Source organism: Anguilla rostrata, chromosome 3, assembly GCF_018555375.3.
Source record: "Anguilla rostrata isolate EN2019 chromosome 3, ASM1855537v3, whole genome shotgun sequence".
Classification (NCBI taxonomy): Eukaryota; Metazoa; Chordata; class Actinopteri; order Anguilliformes; family Anguillidae; genus Anguilla; species Anguilla rostrata.
In genome coordinates, this window is record NC_057935.1 from 73,567,320 (window position 1) to 73,584,391 (window position 17,072).

The window sequence follows — 17,072 nt, forward strand, 5'->3', positions numbered from 1 at the left end:
GGCGCTAAGTTAGGAGACGCTCTGTGTGGCGCTAAGCTAGGAGACACTCTGTGTGGCGCTAAGCTGGGAGACGCACTGTGTGGTGCTAAGCTAGGAGACGCTCTGTGTGGTGCTAAGCTAGGAAACTCACTGTGTAGTGCTAAGCTAGGAGACACACTGTGTGTGCAGTGCTAGGAGACACACTGTGTGGTGCTAAGCTAGAAGACATGCAGCTGCAGTGCCAGGAGACGCACTGTGTAGCACTAAGCTAGGAGACACACTGTGTGTGCAGTGCTAGGAGATGCACTGTGTGGCGTTAAACTAGGTGACTCTCTGTGTGGCCCTAAGCTAGGTGACGCTTTGTGTGGCGTAAAACTAGGTGACTCTCTGTGTGGCCCTAAGCTAGAAGACGCTCTGTGTGATGCTAAGCTAGGAGACGCTCTGTGTGGTGCTAAGCTAGGAGACGCTCTGTGTGATGCTAAGCTAGGAGATGCTCTGTGTGGCGCTAAGCTAGGTAACGCTCTGTGTGGTGCTAAGCTAGGAGACGCTCTGTGTGGCGCTAGGTGATACTCTGTGTGGTGCTAAGCTAGGAGACGCTCTGTGTGGCGCTAGGTGATACTCTGTGTGGTGCTAAGCTAGGAGACGCTCTGTGTGGCGCTAGGTGATACTCTGTGTGGTGCTAAGCTAGGTGACGCTCTGTGTGGTGCTAAGCTAGGTGACGCTCTGTGTGGCGCTAAGCTAGGTGACGCTTTGTGTGGCGCTAAGCTAGGTGACGCTTTGTGTGGCCCGAAGCTAGGTGACGCTCTGTGTGGTGCTAAGCTAGGAGACGCTTTGTGTAGCGCTAGGTGATGCTCTGTGTGGTGCTAAGCTAGGAGACGCTCTGTGTGGTGCTAAGCTAGGAGATGCTCTGTGTGATGCTAAGCTAGGAGATGCTCTGTGTGGCGCTAGGCGATGGTCTGTGTGGTGCTAAGCTAGGTGATGCTCTGTGTGGTGCTAAGCTAGGTGACGCTTTGTGTGCTGCATGCAGGACTGCACTTACAGAGCTCTCAGAGTAAGAGCATCCCAGTGGCTTGCACTAACAAACACTCCTCTTTCCCTCCCAATGCTCTGAACTCCCCTCAGGGCAGCAGAACACAGCATGCACACACTTCTGTCTTTAGCCATGTGGGGGTCGCCACATTTATGGGGGTCCTTTTTTTTTTAGAACAGATGATCCTGAATCATTTATGGGTGGATAAAATGACTGCACAATTAATTCCTCCGAATTCTACACAGCAGACAATTCCCAGGAAAAGACTGTGGTCCACTCTCTGAAAAGACTCAGGGTTAGGGTTAGCGTTTGGTTAAACAGGCGGGCTGGTGGACAGGTGGATAGGTCCAGAGAGTTCTCTGCACAGGTTTGTGTGAGTGCCCTTCGGTTTTCACTGAGAACTCCTGGGGACAATCTGACTGAATAAGAGTTCCTGAACTCCAGATTACTCAGAGCAGTGATGGGCTCAGCCCAACACAGCAGTGTTCAGGTTACTCAGGTGGAGTGATGGGCTCAGCCCAACACAGCAGTGTTCAGGTTACTCAGTGTAGTGATGGGCTCAGCCCAACACAGCAGTGTTCAGGTTACTCAGGTGGAGTGATGGGCTCAGCCCAACATAGCAGTGTTCAGGTTACTCAAAGCAGTGATGGGTTCAGCCCAACATAGCAGTGTTCAGGTTACCTAGAGCAGTGATGGGCTCAGCCCAACACAGCAGTGTTCAGGTTACTCAGAGCAATGATGGGCTCAGCCCAACACAGCAGTGTTCAGGTTACTCAGGTGGAGTGATGGGCTCAGCCCAACACAGCAGTGTTCAGGTTACTCAGTGTAGTGATGGGCTCAGCCCAACACAGCAGTGTTCAGGTTACTCAGGTGGAGTGAAGGGCTCAGCCCAACATAGCAGTGTTCAGGTTACTCAGAGCAGTGATGGGCTCAGCCCAACACAGCAGTGTTCAGGTTACTCAGGTGGAGTGATGGGCTCAGCCCAACATAGCAGTGTTCAGGTTACTCAGTGTAGTGATGGGCTCAGCCCAACACAGCAGTGTTCAGGTTACTCAGGTGGAGTGATGGGCTCAGCCCAACATAGCAGTGTTCAGGTTACTCACAGCAGTGATGGGCTCAGCCCAACACAGCAGTGTTCATATTACTCAGGTGGAGTGATGGGCTCAGCCCAACATAGCAGTGTTCAGGTTACTCAGGTGGAGTGATGGACTCAGCCCAACACAGCAGTGCTCAGAGTTTATTAAACAGCTGCTTTGCTCTTGCAACTTTCAGTGCAAATGACACTGATGCCACCTCCCTCTGCATGCTACCTTTCGATGGCCTATGAAGTCATCAGAAGAAATCTGAATATACAAAATACCGTTTTGTGGCAGAACGTGGACTCTGGGGGCAACAGTGGACTCTGGGCAGCAGTGGACTCTGGGGGCAATAGTGGGACTGAGGGCAGCAGTGGACTCTGGGGGTATTCCCATTAGTACAGTGTTTTACATTACATAGAGTACTTTCCTATGTTTCCTTGATGGAATATCACATTAGTATGCGATTAAAACAGCGACCAATGTGACCGATGCTTCCTTGGTGCCACTGTTTCGCTGAATTAGGTTTTAGCTCTATTATGTCTCCGGAACATCGATTTCCAAGTCTGACCTCTTGGCTGCCGAGCCACACCCATCAGCATCGCTACTGATATCGATACCTCCACCCCCACGCGTGGCTGTTCTGGAATAAATAAAAAAAAGATCTCTATCTTTGGATTATCGGAAAATAAAATCTAATTCTTTATTTTTATTTCTTTTTTCTTTCCGTTGTATTTGTTCTACTGGAGAAGGAAAGGGGGAGCTCTTTTCCGCTTTTCCACCCTCACCATCTTTTTTTCTTCCCCTCCCTGCGCTCGCTCGCTCTCTTGTGCTCTGTCAGTGCGGCAGGGCCCTGTCTTTTCTCTGTGTGACTCAAAGAACCGGCTTCCTGTGTTTATCATTCTCTTAGTGCTCCGACAGAACGACAGAAAGAGAGAGATAGCGAGAGGAGATCGGAGGTCTGGGAGCTTTTTGCCAGCCTGCCACCTCAACATGGTATAGCTACGAGTCCTCCTCGACAAGGCTACAGCAAAAGGGAGAACACAAAGAGAAATCCGCCTCCAACGTTTCGTACTAAAATACAAAAATAATCACTTCACCAATGAAGAGAGTCGGCGTGGCACATATACAAGCATCGTGAAGGATAGAAGGATATATATCGCAATTTCTATTTATTATTTAAAAGATGGCGAATGACTCTCCGGCTAAAAGTCTGGTGGATATAGACCTTGCCTCTTTGCGGGTGAGTATTGGACAAGGGCAGCACCTTTTATTTCGTTATTAAACGCAGTGATTGTGGCATTAGTCCGCATTACTGCACGTAATCTGTGCGTTGAATCGATATGCCGTTTTCTCGTGTCTCTTTGTTGGGGTAAAAGCTGGGCCATATTTGTGTTTATAATTGAGGCGGGGAGGGTGCTGCGATCGGTGAGTTCCGATCTTTCCTTTGTTTGAACTGCGCTGACATTTGCAGAAATATTGGACGCAACAACTGCATTAAACTAGCGTCTATGTAACACAACCGTCAAATAAAATATTTGTGATTTATTTGTAAATATTTGATAAGCAATGCTTAGGCTATGTTTCCCAATTCTCTTTCAGGATCCTGCAGGGATATTTGAATTGGTGGAAGTGGTCGGAAATGGCACATACGGACAAGTATATAAGGTCGGTTTCATCTCAAAGCTCTGTTTTTTGTTCGCTACAGTACAATCGATTTATCCGATGCAATATGTCACCAGTGCTAACACGCATGTCCTCTCGTGACACAGATATGGTAGGTGATGGCAACACTGATGACAGCCAGTGAGATGTGAAATGACGGGTTACAGTCTACATTAAGATGCAGTCTACTATCGGGTAAAACTTTGGTAAAGTTTTTAAAAGTCTATTTAAGAAGCACATCATTGTGCAGGTTAAAACGACGGGAGACAATGCAGCTGGCTATCTGTGGCTAACCAGCTCCCCCATTCGATGGCCGTGGTACAATTGAAGCTTGTAGCCTTCTCGCTCTCGGCCGAGCGCGCAGCGCATAGTTTGATGCTGAAACCGCCCCTCAGATTGTTCTTGGCATGGTTATTGTTGACACAGCACTAATCATCGATCAAAAGCGGATTCAAAGTAAAGAGAAGAATCTGAGTCGTCCCCCCTCCCTTATTCCTGAACACCCATCCCTTGCCATCTGAAGTGAGTGTAGCCCACCACAGCCTACATCACATCCTGTTTGAGTGTCGCTGTTGCTTGGGAGAGAGGCAGGAAAATGCGAAGCGAATATTGACACGGCCATGCTCGGGCTCGCGCGATTCGTCGGATGCTGCTGCTCGGCCAGCTTTGATTTATTTAATGGGGTCTCGGGGAAAGTAGAGGCAGTCAAAGAAAATCGATCAGACTTTCTCTCTTGTTGTTTGTTTGCTGTCGGATGATGGTCCTTCCCTTGCATCCCTCTGAAAAAACGGAACACACTGTGGGGGTGGAGGAACTCAAAGCCAACTAAATATGCTGTTGATATTGTGAGACAAAGCCCAAAAAAGGAAGACTGAAATTTAGTTTTGTGAGCGTTCTGCAAGTGCTCTGTTCTTTTTGCATATACAAATGATAGAATGTGGGTCTAAATTAGAGCTTTTGCTTACTTCCGTCTCCACTTTCTCTCAGTAATAGTTTTGCCTCTCTACTTTCTATAGCCCTATTCGCACGGGACTAGTATTACCTGGGGGCCTCATGTGATTTAGAAATTACCCCCCCGCCCCCGCCCCCGCCCACATCCACGTCCACGTCTATGTTTCGTGTGGCGCATACGCATGATTGAAAATGTCAAGGCTCTGCTCTGCGTAACAGTAAAAGACGCCCCCTAATCACCGAGATGCCGATTCTCACGCGACTAATATTATCACATGACCTCTGTGTTTGGCGAAATATGGTAGGTAATTTGCCATAGAATTTTTACTTTACAAATTACTGACATGGCAGATTCGCACGGGATTAAGACAAGTCACTAGAGGTCCCCAGGTAATACTAGTCCTGTGCGAATAGAGTTTATGCCTACCTTAATTTAGAAAGAAGGTTTTGCATTCAAGAAGCAGTTTTCTCAAGCAAGTGGTGTGTGCGGTTCGGTCTAACTCTCCTTTGATTGGTGCTGCCTGCATAGCGATAACTCTAACCACACCCCTTTTACTCTGATATGGCAATGACCACACCCCTTTTAGTCTGATATGGTAATGACCACACCCCTTTTAATCTGATGTAGTAATGACCACACCCCTTTTAGTCTGATGGGGTAATGACCACACCCATTTTAGTCTGATGTGATAATGACCACACCCTTTTTATTCTGATATAGTAATGACCACACCCATTTTAGTCTGCTGTAGTAATGACTGCACCCCTTTTACTCTGATATGGTAATGATCACACCCCTTTTACGCTGATGTAGTAATGACCACACCCATTTTACTCTGATAAAGCAATGGCCACATCCCTTTTAGTCTGATGTAGTAATGTCTGGTCCTTCCTGTGAGTCAAACCTGATCCGTTTCCCAGTGTCAAGGTGTTTTTGTAAGGCTGTGAGCAGTATGTTGTATGTACTATGTGGGAAGTAGTATCTTGTATGTAGTGTGTAGTAAGTAGTATGTTGTATGTAGTGTGCAGTAAGTAGTATGTTGTATGTAGTCGGTATTATATAGTAAGTAGTATGCTGTAGCTGGCATTAATGAGCACTGTGCAGCATATTGCAGTTTCTCATAATTTATCACTGCTTCTTTGATTGTTCTCACAACAACCAAGAATATGTTGCCTGACTGGCCCTGTCATTCTTAATTTGTTTTTTAAAAAGTACACGTCCTTTCTGTATGCTCTGCTCCTCACACATCTGGGTAACACCGTTCCAGGCCTTTACATGTGGTTTCCAGTGCATCCCCATGTCGTTAAATGTTTACAGTACATAACTGATTTGCCAGTAAACTGGTTGGCCTTAACTGCTCAATGGGCCTTGGTTTGTTGTGTAAGTATGCAGATGAGTCAGCTGGTTTGGTGTGTAATTGTATAGATGAGTCAGCTGGTTTGGTGTGGAATCGTATGGATGAGTCGCTCAGTTTGGTGTTGAATCGTATGGATGAGTCGCTCAGTTTGGTGTGGAATCGTATGGATGAGTCGCTCAGTTTGGTGTGGAATCGTATGGATGAGTCGCTCAGTTTGGTGTGGAATCGTATGGATGAGTCGCTCAGTTTGGAGTGGAATCGTATGGAGGAGGCGCTTGGGTTGGTGTGGAATCAGGGCTGTGCCTGTGCTCGTATGGATGAGTCGCTCGGTTTGGTGTGGAATCGTATGGATGAGTCGCTCGGTTTGGTGTGGAATCGTATGGATGAGTCACTCGGTTTGGTGTGGAATCGTATGAACGAGCTGCTTGGTTTGGTGTGGAATCGTATGGATGAGTTGCTCAGTTTGGTGTGGAATCGTATGGATGAGTTGCTCAGTTTGGTGTGGAATCGTATGGATGAGCCACTTGGTTTGGTGTGGAATCGTATGGATGAGTCGCTTGGTTTGGTCTGGAATCGTATGGATGAGTCGCTTGGTTTGGTCTGGAATCGTATGGATGAGTCGCTTGGTTTGGTCTGGAATTGTATGGATGAGTCGCTTGGTTTGGTGTGGAATTGTATGGATGAGTTGCTTGGTTTGGTGTGGAATTGTATGGATGAGTTGCTTGGTTTGGTGTGGAATCGTATGGATGAGTCGCTTGGTTTGGTGTGGAATCGTATGGATGAGTCGCTTGGTTTGGTGTGGAATAGGGGCTGTGCCTGTGCTGTGGAGTCAGGAGGGAGACCGTTGACAGGGTTGTGCTCATCTCTTTATATGAGAGCATCTCATTTAGTCAAAACATCTCCTGTGCCAGCTGTGCATTATGACAGTTATGCATTATGACTGATATGCATTATGACAGTTATGCATTCTGACAGCTGTGCATTCTGGCTGTGCAGCCCAGATGAATGCTGTGTAGTAAGTTGGAGTCAGTGTTTGTGTGCTAATTGCGCATGTAGTAATGGTGTCCTGTAGTGTAGAGAGAATAAGATGGGTGTGTACCTACCTGTGCTAAGCAATGCTCCTGCCTAGGGCTGACTGCCCCAGGCCAACTGCATTATTTCTACAATACAGGCTGCCAGTTCTTCCTGCAGATATATTACTCATGTTATTTAGTCAGGAATAAGTGGTCATACCAGTCTGTTCAGCCAATCAAGCTCTAGTGCTTTGCATCCCAGTTCGCATGTTTGCTTGTGCGATTTCAGCAGACCTGGGTCAAATACGTATTTGTTTCAGATTTAAATACTTTTGTGTGCTCTATTGATCTTGCCTGGTGTAGTTGAGCCTGCCAATACGACCAGATGGCAGGGTTTGCACTTTTTGAGAGTATTTAATTGGTTTCAATACACCAGACCAGATTACTAAAGTGTAGAAACGTATTTGAATCTAAAACGAGTATGTATTTGAGCCAGGTTTGGGCTTCAGCAGAGCGCTGAGCGGCTAGCATAGCAGGTCTCAGACACGTATTCATCGGTGGTGTCTTAACCCTCCTGTTATGTTGCGGGTCAAATTGACCCTTTTTAAAGTTTGAAAATCTAGGAAAAATACTTAATTATTTTTTCAGCATGAAACTTATTCTACTGGCCTTAATTAGTGTAATCAACATTCTAAATGAAAATGGTTCATTTAATGTATTTGCAAACCCCCCCTGTATGTTTATATCACCCGGGAACATTTTTGCTGTACCTAAAAAATGAACAGAACAGGAGGGTTAAGGCCTGACCCATATCAGAATATCGGCCCATACTGGGCTTCCACAGATATATCTGGATTGGGGAAAATTCCACCAAAACACAAAGTCCCGAAAGAAAACCGCATTCCTGGACATGATTAATAGCCACACATAGAGGGCGCTACTGAGCTCCCGCGGTTTTACTATTTGAACTGTTTTTACCGTTTTTATTTTATTTTATATATCGTTCTTATAGTTTTATTTTCTCGCAGTGTTTTATTGTTTTACTGTTTTATACTTTTATATTGTCTGCTCTCGCTGGATTTATCCATTTCTGGAACAGTGGAAATGTCCATTATAACCTATGCCGTGTCTGGATACAAACTTTTAATGACAAAGAAAAAAGCAGCAGCGGGATCGAGTTGCGGAGACCCCGGGATAGCGGTGGGGTGAAGCCGACACCTGCGTAAATCGAGGCCGCCGCTGGCTTGCTACCTGAGAGAGTCACTGGATATATAAGCTTAATAGGGTAAATAAAGCACTCTTACCCACTATGTCTCCACTCACCTCTCTGCTGGCTTGTGAGGGGTGTCGCCACCGTGATCAGAAAATCGCCAAATTGGATGGAAGAATATCAGTGCTTCACCAGATGAAGGATGACGAGCTCCTCCTCGACTCGATGATTGCCCCGGGCCCTGCAACCGCCGCCACTGCTGGAGTACTGGATAGCACTGTGCCTTGGTTCCACTTAATTCCACTGCTCCATGTCTTGAGGCTGCCCCTATCCAGGCCCGCGACTTACGGTCCCACCTGGACACTGGACCGAAAGTTTTGGTTAGCTGAACTCCCAGCCAAGTGGTGCCCTGGTCCATGGTCTCTGGGGGAAAGCGTAGTGGTAACCGCCTCTCTCACCCAACTTCACCAGAACACATCCCGCTGGCAAACAGATTTAACACAGGAGTTCCCCTCTTTGGCTGGCCAGACGCAACGTTCCCTTCCTTCCGCTCCTGGCGCTAATCTGTCTGTAGCCAGGCTAACTCCACCGTCCACAGTTCATCGCTCCGAGCTGTGAAAATGCACCCGGCCCCTAAGCCCAGTGTTGTCCACCGCCCATGGTCCATCGCTCCGAGCCACTAGCTCGACCTCCTGGTCACAAAGCTAGGGCTACGGATAGCCCCCCGGGTCCATCCACCACCGGAGACTCTCAGTCCGACTCGAGCCCTCGGTTGCCTCCACCCGTCAGTGGTCCCGGTCCTCGGGCTGATCCTACGACGGTCATCATCGGGGACTCCATTATTAGGAATGTAAAAACACAGTCCTCCACAACTCTCTGTTGGTCCGGCGCCACTGTCAGCGATATTTCTGCTAAAATCTGTGACGTACTGAAATCAGACCCCTCAGTGAACACACTAGTAGTTCATACGAGTACGAATGATATTCTGTGGAAACAGTCGGAAATTTTAAAATGTGATTTTATCTAGCTCTTTGATATTTTAAGAGTTTAGATTGAGATCCTTCATCTCCGGACCTGTCCCTACCCTCGGCCACGGGATGGGGCGTTTCTCCAGGCTTTTGAGCCTCCACACATGGCTTTCCATTGTTTGCCGGGAGCACGGTGCTGTTTTTATTGACAATTTTAATCTTTTATGGGAGCGCAATGACTCTTTTAAACACAATGGCATTCATCTTTATTTTTGAGGATCACAGCTACTCTCTTCGAACATTCATCACACCATTTTACACCTCACGGACAATCAGCATGCCACTGACCAGCTTGGGTCATCATCCACCTCCTCACGTGATTGACTACTTTCCTCTCATGAGCTAGGTACATTCTCTACTACCTCTCATATAACTGCTAGCTCCCCCTGCAGTAAGCCTAAGCATAGTGACACCCCAAGCTCTTATTCAATAATTCCTGTCAGAATCACTACCAGACATAACACCAAACGAACTTATGGCGTGAATTTTAACAATCTCAGATCTCTATGCACACATAAACCACCAGCTGCTAATCCTCCCCTGTAGAGAACTTTTCCAGTGTCCTTGAATATGGCACTTTTGAATGTTAGATCTCTTTTAGACAAGACATTTTTTATTAGTGACCTTTTAGTGATTTAGTGATTTTAGATAATAATATCGATTGCATGTTTTTAACTGAGACATGGGTTAGTAGGGATGGATCAGCTACTCTTATTGAAGCCTCACCATCAAACTACAATTTTTCATACTCCTCCAGGAAAGGTAAAAACGTTGGGGGTACAGCAACCATCCTCTCAGCATCACTTGGTTTAAAAGACATTACATTTGATGAATACACACATGAATACACATGTCACTCCATTATTTTTAGCAGCCCTCCTATACTGTGTATGATAGTTTACAGGCCACCCAAGCGATACTCTTCTTTTATTTCAGATTTTTCAGAAGTACTCTCTATTATACACACCAATTATGACAGAATTATTATTTTAAGTGCTTTTAACTTGCACATGGACAATCAATCAGTTTCTTTTGCTTTGGAATTTTTAAATTTGTTGAATAGTATGAATTTTATCCAACATGTTACTCAGCCTACTCATAACAAAGGCCACATGTTAGATCTTGTAATAACCCACAGCCTGTCTGCTAATATATCTTCAGTTGTGGATATAGGCATCACTGATCATTTCTGTATCTTTTTTACTGTCACTACAACAGGATATTCCAGAACGAACAAATCATTTTCATTTTTATTCCTATTTGGACAAAGAGACAGACTTGTTTCTTTGAGTGTCAAAGACACTCAGGACGGCTTAGGCCGAAACATGTCTGTCTCTTTGTCCAAATAGGAATAAAAATAAAAATGATTTTGTTGTGTAGACATTCATAATCTATATCTATTCATTAAGAGTGCGGGCTCCCGTCTTTCCTTTCGATCATTATCTGTGAGAAGCCAACGCACCATTTATTTGTTATATAGTTTGTTAAAAACTTCTTTGAGCGCATGGGTTGGTAATTCTTTTTTTGTCCAATATGGATATGAAAAAACTTTCTATATTAGTACTACTTGACTTAAGCGCTGCCTTTGATACGATAGATCACTCAATTCTTCTAGGTAGACTTCACAGTCTGATTGGCCTCTCTAGTACTGTTTTTAACTGGTTCAAATCTTATCTTAACGGTAGAGAATTTTTTGTAAGCATGGATGAATGTTCTTCTAAAAGCTATAAAATGAATTGTGGTGTTCCCCAAGGTTCAATTTTAGGTCCTACACTCTTAAACCTTTACATGCTGCCACTTGGAAACGTCATCAGGAGGCACGGCATAAATTTCCATAGCGATGATGATGACATACAGCTTTACATTGCCGTGTCTCCTGATGACTCAGGGCCAATAGATGCCCTTTTTAACTGCATTTTAGATATCAAGTTATGGATGGCAGAGAATTTTCTACAGCTCAACCAGGACAAAACTAAAGTCTTGGTTATTAGTACTGAAGCTCAGAGAGACAAACTCAATGTGAAACTGCAAGCACTGGCATTAAACCTCTGTAACAAGTAAAAAACCTAGGAGTTATCTTTGATTCAAATTTTAGTTTTGTACCTCACCTTAAACATAACTAAGAATGCATTCTACCATCTTAAGAACATTGCCAGAGTGTGACCATTTCTCACTCAAGCCAATACAGAGACATTAATCTCTTCCCCACGCTGCCGGCGGGGCTCTTGCCCCAACCCTCGAGAGTGCTTCGAGAGTCGTCTGGCCTCTCCCACCTCTGCGGTCCAGCCCCTCTTTCATCATTGCCTCCACCCTGCCCACATTTGTCGCCACCTGCTGTTCCCCATCACCGCCACCCGGCCCCACCCATCATCTGAGCCACATCACAAATCTTATAAAACTGACTGACATGCTGGTCACCAGTCGGCACCCTGAGCCGACCAGAGGAGGATGGGTTTCCCCCTTGAGCCTGGTTCCTTCCATGGTTTCTTCCCATCTGCCACAGGGAGTTTTTCCTTGCCACTGTTGCGTTAGGCTTGCTCCTGTGGGGGTTTAGGCCAGGGTTGTCTGTAAAGCGTATTGTGACAACTGCTGTAAAATACGCTATACAAATAAAATTTGATAAAATTTGATTGATAATGCACGCCTTTATTACCTGCAGGATTGACTATTGTAATGCCCTAATTTCTGGTCTCCCTAAAAAGAATATAGCTCAATTACAATTACTGCAAAACTCAGCTGCACGTGTGTTGAATAGGACCAGAAAGAGAGCACACATTACACCAATTTCCAAGTCTCTGCACTGGCTACCTGTTTGCTTCAGAATTGATTGAATGTGGTCAGTGCTGATTTGTCCCTGTGAGTGTGCAGAGTGAATGTGGTCAGTGCTGATTTGTCCCTGTAAGTGTTCAGAGTCAATGTGGTCAGTGCTGATTTGTCCCTGTAAGTGTTCAGAGTCAATGTGGTCAGTGCGGATTTGTCCCTGTGAGTGTGCAGAGTGAATGTGGTCAGTGCTGATTTGTCCCTGTAAGTGTTCAGAGTCAATGTGGTCAGTGCTGATTTGTCCCTGTGAGTGTGCAGAGTGAATGTGGTCAGTGCTGATTTGTCCCTGTAAGTGTTCAGAGTCAATGTGGTCAGTGCTGATTTGTCCCTGCAAGTGTGCAGAGTCAATGTGGTCAGTGCTGATTTGTCCCTGTAAGTGTTCAGAGTCAATGTGGTCAGTGCTGATTTGTCCCTGTGAGTGTGCAGAGTGAATGTGGTCAGTGCTGATTTGTCCCTGTAAGTGTTCAGAGTCAATGTGGTCAGTGCTGATTTTCCCTGTGAGTGTTCAGAGTCAATGTGGTCAGTGCTGATTTTCCCTGTGAGTGTGCACTGTGAATGTGGTCAGTGCTGATCTTCTGTCTGGCTGTTATGAGGCCCGCTGCGTTCCAGTCTGTACTCTGCACACACAGCTGGTCAGTCACCGTGAAGCTGATTAGATTTGTTTTTATCACAAATGCCTTGGATACTGAAGCCGTCAGTCACCTGATGAGAACCCAGGCCTGTGATTGGACTAAGCTGAGTTACTTTACTTGTAACTGGGCAGACTGTTAAATCCTTTAAGAATGGCTGCAGAGCATACACACTCAGAAACACACACACACACACAAAACAACAATCACACACACTTACAGAACAACATACACACACACATGCACACACACACACACACACACACACAGAATTACATTCACACAGATATTCTCTATAACACATACAGGCACACACCCACATACACACAGAGATACTGGCTCTCTGTGAGTCAGTACCTACCTCAGCTAATGCAGGACAGAGGACTGAGACTCAGAATGAAGGGCCCTCAGCCTGTCAGTTATTGCTTCCTCCGGCAGTGATAGCAGTGCTGAAGCCAATTTTATCAGCAGTAGATGCAGAAACAGTGTTAACTGAATTAAAACCATGTGTATGTTTTGATGTTCATTTGGGGTGGTCCTGTCTGAGTGTGTGGCCGGGAATGTGTGTGTTTAAGACTTGGAATTGTACGTCCTCTAAATTCCTCCTGCACAACTACTATACACACTAAACATGCAAAACGCATTCAACACACAACTACTGTACACACTAAACATGCAAAACGCATTCAACACACAACTACTGTACGCACTAAACATGCAAAACATATTCAAAACACAACTACTGTACACACTAAACATGCAAAACGCATTCAACACACAACTACTGTACACACTAAACATGCAAAACGCATTCAACACACAACTACTGTACACACTAAACATGCAAAACGCATTCAACACACAACTACTGTACACACTAAACATGCAAAACGCATTCAACACACAACTACTTTACACAGTAAACATGCAAAACGCATTCAACACACAACTACTGTACACAGTAAACATGCAAAACGCATTCAACACACAACTACTATACACAGTAAACATTCAACACGCATATCACACACAACTACTGTACATGCAAGCATTCACAACATAGCAAAATGCATTCAACACACAACTACTATACACAGTAAACATGCAAAACACATTCAGCACACAACTACTACACACACTGAACATGTGAAAGGCATTCAGCACTCAGTGCTTTGAGGTAAAGGGGAAATTACTGCTTTTCAGACTGCAGAATGAAGGCTGACGATTTATTCGCTTTTCTGTTTGGGTGGCAATGCTGCTGGTTTCTGATTGGCTATGCTTGTGTTTTCTGTGCTTGTGATTTCTCTGTGCTTGTGATTTTTCTGTGCTTGTTTTTTCAGTGTGCTTGTGATTTCTCTGTGCTTGTGATTTTTCTGTGCTTGTTTTTTCAGTGTGCTTGTGATTTTTACATTACATTACAGGCATTTGGCAGACGCTCTTATCCAGAGTGACGTACAACAAAGTGTATAACCATAACCAGGAACAAGTATGACGAAACCCCTAGAGAGAAGTACCGGTCCAAGTACAGGGAACAACCGCATAGTTCAACTTGGACCCTGATGGTTAAACTGATTAACACTAACAACGAGAACGGCAACAACGCAATCTATGGAAAAATAAAAATAAAATAAATAAAAATACAAGTAATCGTTAAGACAGTGATTTCTCTGTGCTTGTGTTTTCTCAGCACTCTGCCCTGCTATTTCTCTTTCTGGGTGTGTTTAGTGCCATGTTGAAGACAGGGTGAGGGTAAGGGTTTGGTAGTTTGTGCCCCGGGCCGGCCCTCAGACGTGGGGAAACGTGACATTGGACACACGTGTGCTTATGAACACGCTCACATACAGAAACAAATACACACACGGATGCTCACACCAAAGATGCATAATAACACTAAAACATCATATCTTATCATGTATGTGTAAAACAGACATTCAAATTTTAGTGAAGTTCATTTTAACAGGAGCTACTTTATTAAATATGAGAATATGAGCATGATGTTATAAAAAGCAATTTTTCCCCCCTGTTTCGCTGAGCAACCACCCTGGGACTCCTTCGTGGACCCCTAGGGGCCCTGCTCCCCTTTTTGGGAGCCCCTGTCCTCAATAACTGAAGTGCTATTTTCTGTGCTGGGCTGTACATATGGAGGCAGTTTGGATGAAGCCATGGCACAGTCGGGCGTGGTCAGGGTTAAATGCTTATCTCTGAGGACAGAGGGCTGTTTTAACGGGAGGCACAAGAAGTGGGATTGTAGGTGAGAGGGATGGTGGGATGGTAGGTGAGTAGGATGGTGGGTGAATGGGATTGTAGGTGAGTGGGATGGTGGGATTGTGGGTGAGTGGGATGGTGGGATTGTGGGTGAGTGGGATGGTGGGATTGTAGGTGAGTGGGATGGTGGGATTGTGGGTGAGTGGGATGGTGGGATTGTGGGTGAGTGGGATGGTGGGATTGTGGGTGAGTGGGATGGTGGGTGAATGGGATTGTGGGTGAATGGGATTGTGGGTGAGTGGGATTGTGGGATGGTGGGATTGTAGATGAGTGGGATGGTGGGATTGTGGGTGAGTGGGATGGTGGGATTGTAGGTGAGTGGGATGGTGGGATTGTAGGTGAGTGGGATTGTGGGTGAGTGGGATGGTGGGATTGTGGGTGAGTGGGATGGTGGGATTGTGGGTGAGTGGGATGGTGGGATTGTAGGTGAGTGGGATGGTGGGATTGTGGGTGAGTGGGATGGTGGGATTGTGGGTGAGTGGGTGGTGGGATTGTGGGACCTAGGGGTTGTGGGTTTTGGGATGTGTCATTGTAGTGAGTGGTGATGTGGGATGATGGGGAGTTGGATGAAGTGGCGATGTGGGGTAGGTTATGTGATTTGGGTGAGAGGGTGTTTGTGGGAGGATGGTGGGATTGTAGGTGAGGGATGGTGGGATGTGGTGAGTGGATGGTGGGATGGTAGGTGAGTGGGATGGTGGGATTGTGGGTGAGTGGATGGTGGGATTGTGGTGAGTGGGATGGTGGGATTGTGGGTGAGTGGGATGGTGGGATGTGGTGTGGGATTGGATTGTGGGAAGTGGGATGGTGGGATTGTAGGTGAGTGGGATGGTGGGATTGTAGGTGAGTGGGATGGTGGGATTGTAGGTGAGTGGGATGGGTGTGGGATTGTGGGAGTGGGAGGTGGGATTGTGGGTGAGTGGGATGGTGGGATGTGGTGTGAGTGGGATGGTGGGATTGTGGGTGAGTGGGATGGTGGGATTGTAGGGTGAGTGGGATGGTGGGATTGTGGGTGATGGTGGGATGGTGGGATTGTGGTGTGAGTGGGATGGTGGGATTGTGGTGTAGTGGGATGGTGGGATTGTGGGTGAGTGGGATGGTGGGATTGTGGGTGAATGGATTGTGGGTGGTGGGATGGTGGGATTGTGGTGAGTGGATGGTGGGATTGTGGGTGAGTGGTTGGGATTTGGGTGAGTGGGATGGTGGGATTGTGGTGAGTGGGATGGTGGGATTGTGGTGATGGATGGTGGGATGTGGTGAGGATGTGTGGGGTGAGTGGGATGGTGGGATTGTGGTGAGTGGGATGGTGGGATTGTGGGGTGGATGTGGAGTGTGTGGGATTGTGGGTGAGTGGGATGGTGGGATTGTGGGTGAGTGGGATGGTGGGATTGTGGGAGTGGGATGGTGGGATTGTGGGTAGTGGATGGTGGGATTGTGTGAGTGGAGTGGGATTGTGGTGAGTGGGATGGTGGGATTGTGGGTGAGTGGGATGGTGGGATTGTGGTGAGTGGGATGGTGGGATTGTGGTGAGTGGGATGGTGGGATTGTGGTGAGTGGGATGGTGGGATTGTGGGTGAGTAGGGATGGTGGGTTGTGGTGAGTGGATGGTGGATTGTGGTGAGTGGGATGGTGGGATTGTGGGTGAGTGGGATGGTGGGATTGTGGGTGAGTGGGATGGTGGGATTGTGTGGTGGGATGTGGGATGTGGATGGTGGGATTGTGGGTGAGTGGGATGGTGGGATTGTGGGTGAGTGGGATGGTGGGATTGTGGGTGAGTGGGATGGTGGGATTGTGGGTGAGTGGGATGGTGGGATTGTGGGTGAGTGGGATGGTGGGATTGTGGGTGAGTGGGATGGTGGGATTGTAGGTGAGTGGGATGGTGGGATTGTGGGTGAGTGGGATGGTGGGATTGGGGTGGGTGGGATGTGGGATTGTGGTGAGTGGGATGTGGTTGGGAGTGGGATGTGGGATTGGGAGTGGGATGTGGGATTGGGTTGAGGTGGATTGGGTATGGATGGGGGATTTGTGATGGTGGATGGGGAGTGGTGGGG

The 17,072-nt window shown here is 46.6% G+C and overlaps 1 protein-coding gene and 1 long non-coding RNA gene across 9 annotated transcripts in view; one reads left to right on the top strand and one right to left on the bottom strand.

The window, feature by feature from the left end:
* Positions 1–4,823, bottom strand: part of LOC135251924 (uncharacterized) — a 96,310-nt gene extending 91,487 nt beyond the window's left edge. The window contains exon 1 of the long non-coding RNA XR_010329235.1: positions 4,793–4,823. This is a non-coding gene — a long non-coding RNA (uncharacterized LOC135251924). The remainder of the gene's footprint in view (positions 1–4,792) is intronic.
* Positions 2,689–17,072, top strand: part of LOC135251920 (mitogen-activated protein kinase kinase kinase kinase 4-like) — a 64,445-nt gene continuing 50,061 nt past the window's right edge. For 3 of the 8 annotated variants that reach the window (XM_064329791.1, XM_064329793.1, XM_064329796.1), the window contains exons 1-2: positions 2,695–3,328; positions 3,688–3,753. In XM_064329791.1, the coding sequence (XP_064185861.1) occupies positions 3,272–3,328; positions 3,688–3,753 (123 nt within the window). In that variant the 5' untranslated portion in view covers positions 2,695–3,271. Of the gene's footprint in view, positions 3,329–3,687; positions 3,754–17,072 lie in introns of all 8 variants that reach the window. The other 5 variants (XM_064329790.1, XM_064329792.1, XM_064329799.1 and 2 more) reach the window with 4 other exon arrangements.